General features: G+C 32.9%; 3 protein-coding genes across 3 annotated transcripts; 1 reads left to right on the top strand and 2 right to left on the bottom strand.

Annotated features, from left to right (window-relative positions):
- Positions 1 to 552: 552 nt before the first annotated feature.
- On the bottom strand, positions 553 to 2,969 carry LOC140967991 (1-aminocyclopropane-1-carboxylate synthase-like). The gene is made up of 4 exons (XM_073428818.1): positions 2,697 to 2,969; positions 2,449 to 2,580; positions 2,199 to 2,359; positions 553 to 1,638 (listed from the first exon to the last, which is right to left on the bottom strand). Exons 1-4 carry the CDS (start codon positions 2,865 to 2,867, stop codon positions 636 to 638), a joined length of 1,467 nt encoding a protein of 488 aa, XP_073284919.1. The 5' UTR covers positions 2,868 to 2,969; the 3' UTR covers positions 553 to 635.
- Positions 2,970 to 4,156: 1,187 nt separating this feature from the next.
- Positions 4,157 to 6,216, bottom strand: LOC140967989 (2-C-methyl-D-erythritol 2,4-cyclodiphosphate synthase, chloroplastic-like). The gene is made up of 3 exons (XM_073428817.1): positions 5,820 to 6,216; positions 5,122 to 5,252; positions 4,157 to 4,519 (listed from the first exon to the last, which is right to left on the bottom strand). The coding sequence occupies exons 1-3, from the start codon at positions 6,145 to 6,147 to the stop codon at positions 4,286 to 4,288; spliced, it is 693 nt and encodes a 230-aa protein (XP_073284918.1). The 5' UTR covers positions 6,148 to 6,216; the 3' UTR covers positions 4,157 to 4,285.
- A 1,574-nt stretch (positions 6,217 to 7,790) lies between these two features.
- LOC140968036 (G-patch domain-containing protein 1-like) lies at positions 7,791 to 11,379 on the top strand. Its single transcript, XM_073428878.1, has 11 exons — positions 7,791 to 7,995; positions 8,614 to 8,698; positions 8,784 to 8,860; positions 8,945 to 8,972; positions 9,058 to 9,151; positions 9,231 to 9,297; positions 9,584 to 9,674; positions 10,196 to 10,374; positions 10,511 to 10,738; positions 10,814 to 10,927; positions 11,031 to 11,379. Exons 1-11 carry the CDS (start codon positions 7,918 to 7,920, stop codon positions 11,091 to 11,093), a joined length of 1,104 nt encoding a protein of 367 aa, XP_073284979.1. The 5' UTR covers positions 7,791 to 7,917; the 3' UTR covers positions 11,094 to 11,379.
- The last annotated feature ends 3,846 nt before the right edge of the window (positions 11,380 to 15,225 follow it).

Below are 15,225 nucleotides of genomic sequence, written 5' to 3'. Positions count from 1 at the left end.
ATAAACAGATAATCTATGATATATAAGAGGGAGCCTAGCATTTCTCATTTAGAAAATATTGGTTCTGAATTAATGGTGAAAATGGCAATATCTTTCTGAGTTGGATACATGAAAATTTATATTTCTTGGTTGTTCTGCCTCTAGTAAGTTTATACATATGGTGTTTAGAAATTAACTCTTATACTTATATTATTAACTTTGGATAATGAACATTAATCTTTTTCATGTATCAAATACTGAATCATAAAACTTTTCCATCCGAGAGAAATTAAAATATTAAATAAAAGGAAATTTGCTGGTACCCCAAGCTACTAACAGAATGAAACACACTGTAAACTTCTGAAGGAAACATTTATCAGCTTAGATTAATACAACAATGGTAATTCCTGTCCAGTGAGCTGAATCCCATTTTGACCCAAATTTATCGTGTGCAAAATGGGTTTAAAAAAGTTAAATTTTTCTAGGAAAAAAAATGCTTGAACTACCCTGTTTTATTGGATGTCTATGTTAACGAACCATATTCCTATTCTTTTGTTACATTTTGAGTTGCACTATCAACTGAACTGATTAGATATTAATTCACTATGTTTGGCCGAGAAAAAATATCCAAGTACTGGGCAGAAGATTTAAGCTGCTCAAGTCCTGGCTCGAACGAGGGGCGATGACATAGGCGAGTGAGGAGACATCTTGTGAGGCGCCATAAAAAATTCATCCGATCTCCTAAAAGATAAGCTAATTTCAAGCTTACTTCCCCAACATTGTTTCCTTGAATTATTTGCCTCAATCTCCTTGCTTTGTATCACAAATTTAAGTATTCTATTCATTGCAACCATCATGGTTTCATCATCCATATTTGCAAAACAAACTCGAAACCATCCTGGCTCAGAACAATGGAATGATGCACCGGGCGAAACGTTGATCTTAACTTCATTGATTATCACTCTCCAGAGCTCCATTTCTGCCTCAAACGTATTTTCTTTAAGCAGCCTTCTTAAGTCCATCCAGCAAAAAAGCCCGGAATTTCCTTTCAAACTTCTGATCCCAACTTTAGCTAGTTTTCCGCATAACAAACCATGCCTCGTGGCTAATCTCTTTGAGCTTTCTTTGAGGAATTTGTCCACAAAAGCGTAATCCGACAGCATAGAAGCTATCAGGTGCTGTGTCTGAGTAGAAACAAGCCCAAAACTCGACATTTTTCTCGCACAATCTGTGACCATATCATTGTATGAGTATATGATACCGACTCTGAATCCAGGAAAACCGAGATCCTTGGACAAACTGTAGACAATATGGATAAGATCCAAGTTGCAGCTAGCTATGTTTTCTTTGACTATATCGGCTATGCTGATAAAACCAGGCTGGCTGAAGACTGTTGCGGAGTAAATTTCATCACAAATTAAATGTATTTTCTTCTCCTGAGTGAAGCTTAATGAGTCTGTTAAGGTTTCTCTGTCTAGTACTGTGCCTAAAGGGTTTGATGGATTGTTTAGAAGTAAACCCTTTATTTTGATGTTCGATTCTTGAGCTGTTTGGTACGCGGTCTCTAAGGCGATTCGGGTGATCTTGAAATTGTTGGAGCTGTCGCAGACGACGGGTACTAGCTGTATTCTTGTTCGCCATGTTAGATCTCGATCGTTTCTGCATGAATGTGATGAATTTGTTAAGAGCAGAATCATGTGAATCGATATGTTCAGAAGTATATAGCCTGTAGGCCTAAACGCAAAGAATCTTGAAGTTCAGTTCATATTTCAAGATTTTGAATCTTTGCAGGAAATCATTTCAACATATGTTCGAACTTCGAAAAAATTAATAAGGGGAGGGGATCAATTGTACTGAAATTGAAATATGGTGGAACGATCTATATTCTGTTCATTGAAAATTTTAAAAGGTAATTAAATCGTCCCTCTCATTCTTTTTTTTAATCAAATTAAATTTGAGTGCATGCTCATTAATTTACATCCTTGTGTCATGGAAATTGATGTGCTTGTCATTTGATGGAAAGTAAACTCGAGGGTCTATATTATAAAAACATTGAGTACCTTATCTTGCTTCCTCCGATAATTTACTTAACTTGTTCCATTGATGTGCAAGTAGGAACTTTAATTTGCTGACTTTTATTCCAATTGTTTTGTAAAATTAGTCCACAACTTTTACTAGTAACATAAATTTATCCTTAAAATATACTAAACCGTTCATACCCTGGATAGTAAGGAGTCGGGACCAAGAATGCATCACCAGGATCAGCCAAGCAGAAAGCTAAAGTTTCTTGAGCTCCTGTTGCACCTCCACTCATCACAATACGGTCCGGATCGAATTGGACTCGATTTCCCCTCACTTTCTCCATGAATCTTGCCACAGCCTGCAAATTCACCCTTTCAAAATTTATGTAATCCAAGGATTTAATGATAATCTATCAAAAAATGAAATATCAAAGGGTGATTGTCTTACATTTCTGAATTTTGGTAAGCCGTGATAATCTTGAAATATTGCAATATCCTTAAGTTCATCTGTACCTTCTGCGGTGCAAATTGAGGCCCTTGGGTTGTTCTTAACCCATTCTTGGATCAAATCAAATGAAAGCTACAAGAAAAGGAACAAAAAATGAAATTATATATATTACAAATAAACTCAGATATAATATTCTTGAAGATAATGCAGAAAGAGATTCACTTTCTTTAAGAAATAAAATAAAATACCTGGTTTTCTGCTAATCCCATTTGAATAACCCCATTTAGGTTCTTGGTGGGATGATAAGGATTCATGTCATAAGCCTTCCAACCGTCGAAAAACGCCGAGTTTTCGCCGTGTCCTTCATTGGTGGCAATCTTGGATAAGAGTTGTTCTTGATTTTTCAACATGTTCTCCATCAGTTCCAGTTCCAAAAACTTCAACTGCAAAGTTGGGGAAAGTTGCACAAATGAAATAACGAATAAAATAATCAAAGAATGAATGGATTTTCTACTTGTTCTCTGAGTAATATGTTTTCAAGGATGTGGAATGGGTGAATACTTATAGTAATTACCACAAATCTGTTCATTGAATGTGAAGCTTCCTATGAAGAACACATTACAAATTCAGATCTTCACTAAATGAAAATTAGATGCCTAAACTGGAAACATTTAGGCGGCTTTGAATTTACTTTATAGTCATAAACCATGTTTTCGTTTTGTCTAATATAATATGAAAGCTAAGATTTGGATTAATTTGAAGTCAAAGTTAATTAGTTTTGAAATTTGAAAAATAATACTTCATTGAATTGCAAAAAATATTAATGCATGTGTTGTGTAACCAAAGAATTTTACAGCAAAGATATAATTATTTTGTTGTAATACTACTAGGCCGGTTATAGGTTATGGTTAAATGAAGAAATAAAACGTAACAAATATTTTTACGCGGGATTTAACAATTATAGAGTAGCAACCTCGGTTTCTTGTCTGTATACATGCATCAATTGCCCAGTGACGGTGGCCGAATGTCCCTTAAATTTTCATTTTGTACATGAAATTGTATTATATATTATATATCCATATCCATTAAAATAACTTAAAATCTTTTTATATTTATATCTGACCAGCGTCTGCTGGGAATAGGCACAGTTGAAATGAAAAGTCAATCTTCAAAAACATAATTTCCCATTAGAAAATTAAATTCGTTAGTTCCAGAAATAAATAAAATTGAAGAATCGATAAGACCAGTCGAGCATTTGGTCCATCGTGTCTCTCTTCCTGTCCGACTTCTTAGGCAAAAAATATTTTTTTAAAAAGAATACCATAAGTCGGGCTCCACGTGGACTTGAAGATTTTCTAAATAAGTGAGTTTTTACGAAGATTTCTGACCAATTTTTAGATTTATTAATTAGAATGCCCTTTTTTTCCTCAACAATTGTTTGGAAGTTTCGTTATCAAAACTAAATATTAGCTCGTGGAAAAGATGTGTTCCATATATTATGAATAAAAATGAATAAGTCATATATATACTATTCTTGATTTTTTTTAGATACAAAAATAATAACCATACGTAAGGCCTCACGTCCACTCGTAGACTGCATAGATGATTGACCACACCATTCGGCGACAAATGTCATTTAATTAACTTTCTTTGTTCAACTTTGTGTTCTTTGAGCTCCTCGTTCCTTCTTTTCTCTCAGTGGAAAAAATTTAATTTTAAGCAATTGTGTTATTTCTGGTAGAAGAGTAAGGACGTAGCTCATAAAATGTACACAATTCATACACTTCAGGGAGTATAATAATTAATACCGATCCAAAAAAAAGAAGAGAGAAGTAGATTATTTCCTCATAAGTAGAACCACGGTGTGAGCAGCAATACTTCTATTCTCCCCGAGACTATCAACTTTCTCGTGGGTTTTTGCTTTGAGGTTGATAACAGAGGGATCCGAACCGAGTAGATGGCACAAATTGGCTCGGATAGCCTCCTTGTGAGGACTAACTTTTGGCCTTTGCAGGATCAAAGTGGCATCTAAGTTACCGATTTCATAACCTGCCTCGTGCATTAGTCGAACCTAGAAGGGAACCAAAATTCACAAGGAAAGATAGATTTGAAAACCACCCTTCCTTTAATTCAAACCCCGGTACAGCTACTATGTAATGGAGTCAGGTTTTGCAAGTTAAGGCTTAGGAGAAATCTACTAGTGAAGCACTTGGTAAAATTCCTTTTCTTGATCCATGATAAGCAAAAATACTGAGAGGCAATCGATTTTACGAAACGATCGAAAAGATAAATCTGAAACATACCAAATACAATGTCTACATTACGAATATATGGTATGTCATCTAGACATAGTACAGGCGTCCACTTCAAATTAGTGTTTTTTGCGAAAATTAAAATGGCAACTAAATAAAAGATAATACTACTTTAAACAAATGGACATTAGTCATACTCTAAAAGCAATTAAGTTGTCAAAAGTTAATCTTTGTTTGCCCCATAATTCTATATGAAAAATCTGAAGCAACGATCATGATGCACAACCAAAGCATTTTGAAAAGCAAGAAGAAAGCCAAATGCAATTTTCTTTTCAGAAAACAAAAACATTCACTAAAAACATAACCAAATATTGCCACTAATTTATGTAACGACAAAGGAGAGGCTCAGTATAGTACTCACAGCCTCCTCAACGAAAACAGAAGATGCTGCCCCTTTCCATTTAGGATCTGTGTCGGGAAAGATCTGTCCGATATCTGGAAGACCCAATGCCCCCAATATTGCATCAACAACACAATGTAGCAAGACATCACCTACATAAACAATAAACACATCTACATAAATGTTGAAAAAGTAGATATATGAATTCAATAAGTGTGTTGAGAATTGAGACTATCTACAATGTAACAAAGATGTGCTTCCCTATCACTTCGAAAGTTTTACACATTTTCCCCTATGTAAGTTTATTTAATATTTTGATCAAGTATGAATTAAAGTTGAATATCAAACTATAACACTGGAACACAAACAATTAAAACTCTACGCAGTATTCATTTCGAATTTTAAATTTAAACACACTGTTTGATGAGATTCAGCATCTCAATTTTACAATAATTGGATTAAAAAATTGTAATATAATTGTCCCTCGATTTATCATCTCATACTTCATCGTCCCGTGTCTGACACTGTTATTGACCATAATTGATGGTGTTGGGCAGTGGTGTAGTACCCAGTGAATAAGAAGTAGTCAGAGTCAAACGGAAAAGAACAACGAAACTTCAATGTATTATTTCAAGCTATGATTTAGCACCAAATTCGAATGCAGCGTACAGTAGAAAGGAAGAATACAAAATAAGTACATTTCAAATGTATGAATATACCATCGGAGTGAGCTTCGCAGCCTCGATCATGAGGAATATTGACACCACCAATGATGAGAGGATACCCAGGCTCCAGTCGATGGAGATCGAATCCGTGGCCAACGCGAAAAGGTAAAACCTTTGCCGAAGCGGCGGATGTGGTCCGCGGCTCGGCCTGGACGGAGATGGAAGATGCGGCCACCGAAACCGGCGGCAATAGGGAGGATTTCAGCGTTGACTTATGACAAGGAAGTGTTTTCCGTGTATAAGACGCTCCGGGAAATAGTTGTTTCGGGAAGGTCTTGCTTTGGAGCTGAGTGGTGCAATAACGTGAAGTGGCTATTGTCATTTTTGTCGATTCTTACCTCCAGGCTCCGGCGCTTGTGTTTGTGTGGTTCGTATTTTCAATATAAACAAAAAATCGGGGAAAAATGCTTTGTATCATCATTATTGATCCACAACCTTGTTTACATAAATCAATATATAAATGTCAATTACTCCTTGCTAAAACAAGTGATTCAATATCATGATTTCGATTCATTTTATCAACATCTTTTCGAGCTAATCTATTAGACAGGAGTGAGTCTCATGTGAGACCGTCTCACGGATCTTAATCTGTGGGACGGGTCAACTCTACCCATATTCACAACAAAAAATAATACTCTTAGCATAAAAAGTAATACTTTTTCATGGATGACCCAAATAAGAGATCTGTCTCACAAATACGACCCGTGAGACCGTCTCACACAATTTTCTGCCATTAAACAGTACAATTTATCTGATTAAAGTAATTTGTCAACTATTATATTAACTCAAAATTTACTTTGTAACAGTAAGTTCTCATGTTGTTTTGTATATATATAGTGATTACTAGTTATGGTACCACTGCAAAATCATCCTTATTAAATCTATGGTTTTTCGATATCAACGGTTTCAAGGAAAACTGTTATGTTGAGTTGGTGAGCCACTGAAATTTTTAAAAAAATCTGACCCAATATTAAATAAAAAGAAGACGCTTTGATATTTTATGTTTATAATTAATCAAATTATATATTCTCTTCAAGTCCGATTTGAAAGACTTTTTGGTATTTGTTGAGTTTAGAAAAGTTAAAGAGTGAGTATTTAACTACCTTGATGAATTATTGTTTTTAAATACCTTGATGAAGTATTTTATGAAGATTCAACAGTTTTGAGTAACGACGAACGTTCAAACATTAATTATGATAATTATGTTCAAAGTTGATTATCGTGAGATATATTTTACAAATAAAAAAAGTCATTGATATGCTAAAATTCTTGGCGGAACTCAATGATTTATTTTTAAATACTTACATTGTTTATAATATTTTTTCACAATACCAATATTAACAGTTGTTTCAGCAGAAAAAAGCTCATCAAAATTAATAAAGATTTATTTTGCGATCGACAATGTCGCGAGATATACTAAATTGACTATTTTGTACATTGAGACATAAATTATCTGAGAACAATTTGATCTCATTTTGTTAAATATACTTGAAGATACAGCAACTTTTATACTCTCGTTCCAAATTACTATCTTGTTAATTGCTTAAATATTAGAGCAATATGCAAATAAATTTTTTTATAATCAAAATAAAATATTACCATTTCGATTATCCAATAATAATATTTATAAAATAAATTACATTTTATAGTGTTTTTTTTATATTTAATTTAGCGCATTTGAAAATAAAAGTCATGATTTTGATATAATTTTATTTTTTAGCATTAATTTTTTTAAAATTTATAGGCTTTTAAGGATTTATTTATTAAATCAGTTGATGTAAATGGAAAGTAACGTGCCTTCGAATACATACATATTTGGATTAGGCTTCCTAAAAACCCAACATATTTTTATCACCATTTTCTTAATAATAATATTAAGGCCATTATTAGCCGTTGATAACTGGGAGACAAGCAAAATCGTGACCGTAGGTGTAATGTAATTCCTCCCTTAAATTGCAGATTTCTAGGGTTTCCATCAACCCCTGCTGCTTCCCAACACTACCCCTCTCCGGATCCTTCAGTTGTTGCAGCAACGAGACTTTAGAGAGGGAGGGAGAGTTTGGGGATTCGCTTGTCTTTGGATTGTAAAATCATGGCGACTCCTGAAGTTCCTCTCCGCTACGTTGGGGTTGATCGAAGCTCCGCCGCCTTCCGCCTGATGAAACAAATGGTATAACTTATTTCTCTGGCATTACTCTTCATATTGACCGTGTGTGAATTATGATACGGGTCGTTTTAGTTTGAAATCATCTGCCTTCATGTCTCGGCTCGGGGCTGAAATATACGTCCCTAAAATCTGGATTGAATTAGATATGATTTTCAGGATCATTGTACAAATTGGTGACGCACGTATTTAGCATTTTGCTCCTAATCTGATGCATTTCTGGATTGATCGTTCTGTCCTTTTCAGTTTGATGGTGATAGGATAATGGGCGAGTTCGAATGCATAGTTCATTAAGCAATCTTTAAGCAGTTACGTGATTGAATGTTATTGTGAAAATGAGCTTTTTTATATAATTTTTCTATATAAATTGAGGTAGAGGCACTAAAATTGACACTTCTTCATTCGGCTCTCGCATTTTTAAGTTCCTACACACCAGTTCTATTTAGCGAAAATATTTGTTCTGAAAAATTGCCTTTTAGTTGAGTTTTCTTTTGTTATTTACTTGTGATAAAAAACAATCTTATTTCTGGATAATTCAAATTGCAGTGGCAATGTTGATGTGTAGGTCTTAAAGATTAATGTCTGTTCATTTGTTTTAGTTTGACGCATCAAATGCATGTGCAGGGATGGGAAGAAGGAGAAGGACTGGGTAAAGAAAAGCAAGGGATCAAAGGTCATGTCAGGGTGAAGAACAAGCAGGATACTTTAGGTTGCCATGATTATATGTGCTAGGTATTTAAACTTATTGATTTAAATTGAGATTTTAATGCCATTTTCATTTTTTAATCATATAGGCATAGGCACGGAACAACCAAATGCTTGGGCATTTGACACAACTCAATTTGATAATATCCTCAAGAAACTGAAAGTGGTAATATCTTATCTTTTTAGATAAGGTTTTTTGCACTATTATGATTTCCTTTTTTAACTGCATATATGTTGTATGATTTCTCAGCAAGCGGTTGATGTCAACTTGGATGAAGGTACCTAAGGAAGAACAAAAAATCGTACTGCATTTGAGACCCATGTTATGTTATATAGATCTTCAAATTCTACTTCATATGACAGGCGATGAAAAGGATGAAGTGAAATCTGCCTCAAAGTCCGTCCTTGCTAACAACAATCAAGAGATGGTTGTTAAGGTTACTCGGCCACAAGGAAGGTCAGTGTATTTTGAATATGGATGCTTTTCTTACTCATGCTTGTATATCAATGGTCATACTACTTTCAACATGTGGCAGATATAAGAAAAGAGAGAAGGGGAAGCTTGTTCATGGATATTCTTCACAGGATCTTGAAGGAATTCTTGTAAGTTTTGTTTGATATGCATGCACTGTAATTATGTTTTATTGGATTTTTGCCAAAGCAAGGATAAACATGTTCATTATTTTTTTTACTTTGTTACCTTTTTGGATATATTTATCTCTTATTGCTAAGCCTTGTATGTTGTCGTCAAAATTTTTAACTTGCAAGTTTCTTTGTGGTAGTCATCGGAAGTTCCTGTGGAGGCAAGATGGGTCTCTCAGTTCCGACTGCAATTGTGTTTTTTTTCTACTTATTATCATCGGCATAGCTTAATGGAATCATTCTTCAGGTGAACAGGGCAAAGTCTCCCCAAAGTAAGTGCAATGTCTTGGATGAAGTGAAGCCAATTGAAAATCACGTGCCTGAGCCTGAAATTGAAGGCAAGTTCTTAAATACACACAGATAACATCAAGGATTGGAACATTCTTAAATTTTTATTGTTTTTGACTTCTTGCCGTGGAGCACTTCTCTTTTATGGATGGATTCACCACATGGTTTTTGTTTCACCAATATCTACTTTATGTAGTTTGCTTTAGCTTTGAGTTACCTCTGTCGTTCCTTCTTTTCTTGAATAATTTAATGATGAAAACCTCCTATGAAAATTGTGCTATTAAATAACATGTTTTTTGAATTGACATTGATGCTCCACGGCTTAAAACTATGTTATTCTCTTTAAAACAATAAACACAAAAATATTCTAAAAAAATAAAATGCAAACTGAATATTCTTTTGAACCACGGTCAGATTTGTATTGCTTAATATCAATAGTTGCTGGCTTAGAAGAATCTTAAGGCTTTCAGCCACATTTCTTTTTTCTTTTTCTTTTTTCCTGTTATTTCTATGCAGCTTTCACTCATTTGCTTGTACAACTTAAAAAACATTGTTACTAACCATCATTCAGGAAAAGTTCTAGATGTTCCCCCTGATTGGTGGGGAACCAAATTTGGATTCATTGCTGGAGGTTTGCTTGGTGCTGAATCACGAAGAAGAAACTCCCTCCCAACAGGTGGTGACGAAAATCTAAATGGGAGAATTACGTTTAATGAAGATGATCAAGAAAATCTATACAAACTTGTGCAGGTTTGGATTAGTGGCGTTCGATTCATCTTTTCTTATGAGCTCACTTCTTAGAAGCTAATAATAATGACATCCTTCTTTAACCATGAAGTTTTCTTCTTAAGATTACAATTTTAGTAGCCTAGCTGTGTGTTTTCAGGACAAAGCCACATCTGGAAAACAAGGACTGGGTATCAAGGACCGTCCAAAGAAAGTTGCTGGCTGCTACTTTCAGGGGAAAAAGACAAGTTTTGATGATAGTGATGCCGAGGATTCAACTAATTTGAATTCTCCAGTTAAAAGGAAACGAGATGAAAATTCAGAGGTCGAAATGGGTGTTGAATCGAAGCAAAAAATTAAAAAGCTCTGTAGGCATCTTCTTCAGCAGGTCCTAGCTCTTGATATTCTAGTGTCAGTTTTGAATCAACTCAACTTTCTTTTGCTCAGTCTTTATTTCTTGCAGGTGCCCAAAGAGTCCTTAAAACTGAAACAGCTCAAAAAACTTATTGATGAACACTCACCTTCTACATCCTCCAACATTTCTTCAGAAGAGGCGCTTACTTCCTTAAAACACAAGGTATTAATAACTCTGTTATATTGCTTGCTTAGAATTGTTATTTGTAGTTCTCCCTGATTGCAATTCTGAAACTTGGTGCTATTGGTTTAAATCTCTACTGCAGCTCAATAACAGTGATAGATTCGCCATAAAAGGAAAGAGGGTCTTTCTTACGAAAAGAAACTGAAAATTTTGTTCCGGGACTCCATTTAACCTGCAACGATGTTTACATCACCATTACCGTTGATGGTAGAATGAGAGAAATAATTTTTGCGTTTCTTATGCAGCAATGATACTGCTCACAGAGGTATGTAATATCTGTAATTTGATAGGGAATTCACATTGGAGAAGAGTTGAATAGATTTTTAAAATCTAGGGTTAGTAAAATTTTGGCCGTGGATTCAATTTTTTTATGTTATTATTCTTGATGCTATTGATTTTCAATTGTAATAAATATGTTAGCACTTTATGGAGCTGTTGTCTTTTATTTTAACTAATTTTCATTTTGAAAAATAAGACGACATTGAACCATATTTTTATCTGCCGTTCTTTTTAAAACCACTAGACTTTCACTCGTCAATCATGTACAATTTTTTTCCCAGTGATTCGAAAAGTACTATACTGGAATCTGTTATCAGTGACTGAATATGAATAATGTTACATGATAACAAGAAATTAATATCACGATCAAACAAATAATATGAAATTTCAACACCGTCAATTATATTTTGGATGAAAAATCACATATTCAAGCAATATTTATAGCATAAATAAAAACTTAATCATGTGAAAAAAAATAAAAATATAATACATTAAAAACACATCAAGTATGAATCTTAATTTATCAAAATAGACCCTAAATAATTGTTTTGACACATTAATTCACCAAAAATTAATGGAAATTTAGAAATTTTAATTTTTTTGAAAATCGACGGGCTGGCTAGTCTCAACCCAAACGGGCAACTAAAAGCGTAACCCAAACTGCCTATTTTTCATGATGAGGGGTGGACTGACTCGATGAGTGGCCCGTTTTGATACTAAATTTGTTATAAAACTTTGATATGCTGTCTGGCCAATGAAATTGCATGCACAAAATGATATATAAAAAACTACTCGAAAATTTAAGGAGAAGTTGGTGAAAAATCTCCAATCAAAATATTTCTTTGGGTTCACTCTCTACCCACAAAATTGTGGTACTATGTTATACAAAATGTGGTACACTTTATGTGGAAATGTGATACACTTCATGTGGAAATGTGGTACTAAAAAAGTACCCAGGGACTGAACACAAAAAAAATCGACGGCTGGGGACTGAAGACCAATTTCCCGAAAATTTAAATTTAATCTTCTCAACATGATTTTCCAGGCAACTTTCTTTAAAAAAATTAATTTAAAAGGTATCGATCAGAACTTTGTGATATCTGTTCCACGGTAATATCAGTAATGGAAATCAATCATCCTTTTCCGAATTACAAAAAAATGGCGTGTTAATGAAGTAAAATCAATCATACCCTTCCCAAAATTACAAAGGAAATTACTTGATTAATGAAGGCCAAATCTTTGCGTGAGTTTGGTCTAAGACTTGACAAAAGATCCAAGGGAACTAGATTTTCGTTTAATCTATTCAATTTAAGTGGCTAAAGCATGGATCACAAGTAATCAAAGTCGCCTTGCTTGCTTGAAAATATGTCCCATAATTGTCCAAACAACCTCGAACAATATACCTTTTGGTGTCCGGCCGTTTCAAGAAAACTCTAGGGTAGTTACCCAACAAATTAAAATACTCCTACTTTTTACCCCCATGACTTTGACCACATTACTTGCAAACCCTCCAAGTTTTAATTTGGCACGATAACATTCATTAATATTCAGGAGGTTGAACTGATCAAATTAATTAGGTGATAGTGGTTGGCTTTCTCTAGGATTACAAGTTAAGCCAATTCTTGCCTAGCTAGCTTTCTCTATTGTACGTAATATACAATTCCTATTTATTTTTTTCTAAAAAAATTTTGACTTTTGGGGTTAAATAAAAAGTAAGCTTCGTTTCGTACCTTCATTTTCTTTGTTTGTCCCACCAAACCCTATATATCTTATATAGAGCTCCAGAAACTAAAATCCCCTTCGCTCATGCAATCAATCCTTCTGGATTATTAGTCCCCTCATCTTGATTGCATGGAAGGTGAAAATAACTCCTACTTTACACCATCTTTATTTCCAATACAAGAACCAATGGAAATTAATCCACCTTCCATATTAGACCAATCCATGCAAAATCACCCTCAGTTTCTTTCATCTCAAAATCACAATATTGATGATTTCGCTAACATTTTTCTGGCGCCGGAGCAGAACCCGGTTTCTAGGGTTACGGATGGGGAGGGTATTGTTAGAAGCAACATAGGGAAATGTACTGGCAAGAGAAGGAGGTACAAAAATATTCCAGCGAGGGTTGCATTTCATACGAGGAGTTCAGAAGATATTCTTGATGATGGATACAAGTGGAGAAAATATGGACAGAAATCTGTTAAGGATAGTATCCATCCAAGGTAAGTTTGATATTCTCGATTCATCGTTAATTATTAATATAAAAAGTTACATTCTCTATAAAACTCATTTAATATATGCAATGTAACTGAATATTTTGAGCAAATTATCAAAATAATATGTATAAAAACTTATGCACACAAACGTGAAGAGAATGCATGCAAAACGCGATTTGGCCGCCTAATCAGCAAACTATACCTACCAAAATTCAAGAATTCTCCTATTCCCTTCTAAGTTACAAAAGAAAAAAAATTTATTAATAAAAATGATATTATACTAAATACAAGAAATTTAGTGGATTAGAGTTTTAAAATGATAGTTGAAATCCCATATTGATTTTTTGTGAGGAATAAATATTCCATTTCGCACATATACGTTTTCATTCTTTAGGTGATGCTGCACCTCTTCCATTGACAATTTGTTTGTGTTTGCATCCATTTGATGGTCGAATATGTTCCTTTAATTTGTGTGTATAAGTTATGCTCTTAAACTGCATGCATTTAACATATACAGGGTTATTGGAATAAATATTAATTTTTCAATATATTTTTATCATAAAATCTAAAATTAAATACTAGTAATATAATTAATTTTAAATAAATAAAGTAATANTTTTTTTTTTTTTTTTTTTTTTTTTTTAAGGAAAACCTCTATTACAGGTGAGTACATGCACATCGTAAAATATTATTTTTCGATATGAAATTATTTATAATATAATATAACAATTTATTTTCCACAAGTTTAGATCCAGTACATTAATTTTTAACACACAATTGAATCGATTTTACTGAAGGAAAAAAAAAATTCAAATTAAATAATATATTTATTTTTGACAGTTATTTTTTTTTTTGAAAAATACATTATTTTTAATAATAATTTTATATGAATATTCATAAATATTATAAAATTTTGATTACAATTGTGAAGACTGAAGACCATATTTTGGCCTCATCATAAAAATGAAGACCATATGGCCTCATCATTAAAAATAGGAAAATCACCAAAAAATTACTTTACGAGTATATGTTTACTCAAATGTTTGTTTTAAAATTTTATGGGAATTTTATAATATTAAAGCATATGTATAAAATTATATGTTTACTTATTTTTTTTAAACCTTGGATATTTTTTAAATCTTAAATGTCTAAATTTATTTTGTTAAACATATAACTGAAAATAAATTATTTCCACACAAGTTTGATTTATGGAATCAAACTTTCATATATTTAAATTAAATTTTAGATTAATTATTTTTGTTTGGTACTTAAATTTATTTTAAGTTTTATCTTAAATATATAAAATTAATTTGTTAGAAGCATCTAGAAATAATATTATTTCTAATTCACGGTTTTTTTTGGTTTTAAGTTTATTAAATATTTGACTTTTATTAATTAATTTGTACACATGGTTGATTCACTTTTATTAATTTATTTTTAATTCACGGTTTTTTTGGTTTAAGTTTATTAAATATTTGACAATACTGTAATAACTTTTGCATGATAATATTAATTTAAAGCAATTTTAATGAAATAAAGATATTTTTAATTTTTTTTTTTCAAATTGCTTTTAAGTTAACACTTTTATTTCACGAAAATAAAATAAAATCATATGAATTCCACGGAGCGGGATTTTCTGTAATTGACTTTCAGATACAATCTAATTTCCTTACATTCAACCAGGATGATTTAAATTCAAATTTCAATAACCATAAACAATACAGTATGCTTAAACAATGACATAGAATCTCGTATGGTTCAGGTTTTAATCCTGAAAACTTT

This window comes from Primulina huaijiensis, unplaced genomic scaffold, assembly GCF_012295235.1.
Source record: "Primulina huaijiensis isolate GDHJ02 unplaced genomic scaffold, ASM1229523v2 scaffold32015, whole genome shotgun sequence".
NCBI classification, from domain to species: domain Eukaryota; kingdom Viridiplantae; phylum Streptophyta; class Magnoliopsida; order Lamiales; family Gesneriaceae; genus Primulina; species Primulina huaijiensis.
Note: the sequence above shows the minus strand (reverse complement) of the source record. Positions and strands in the feature narration are given on the sequence as shown.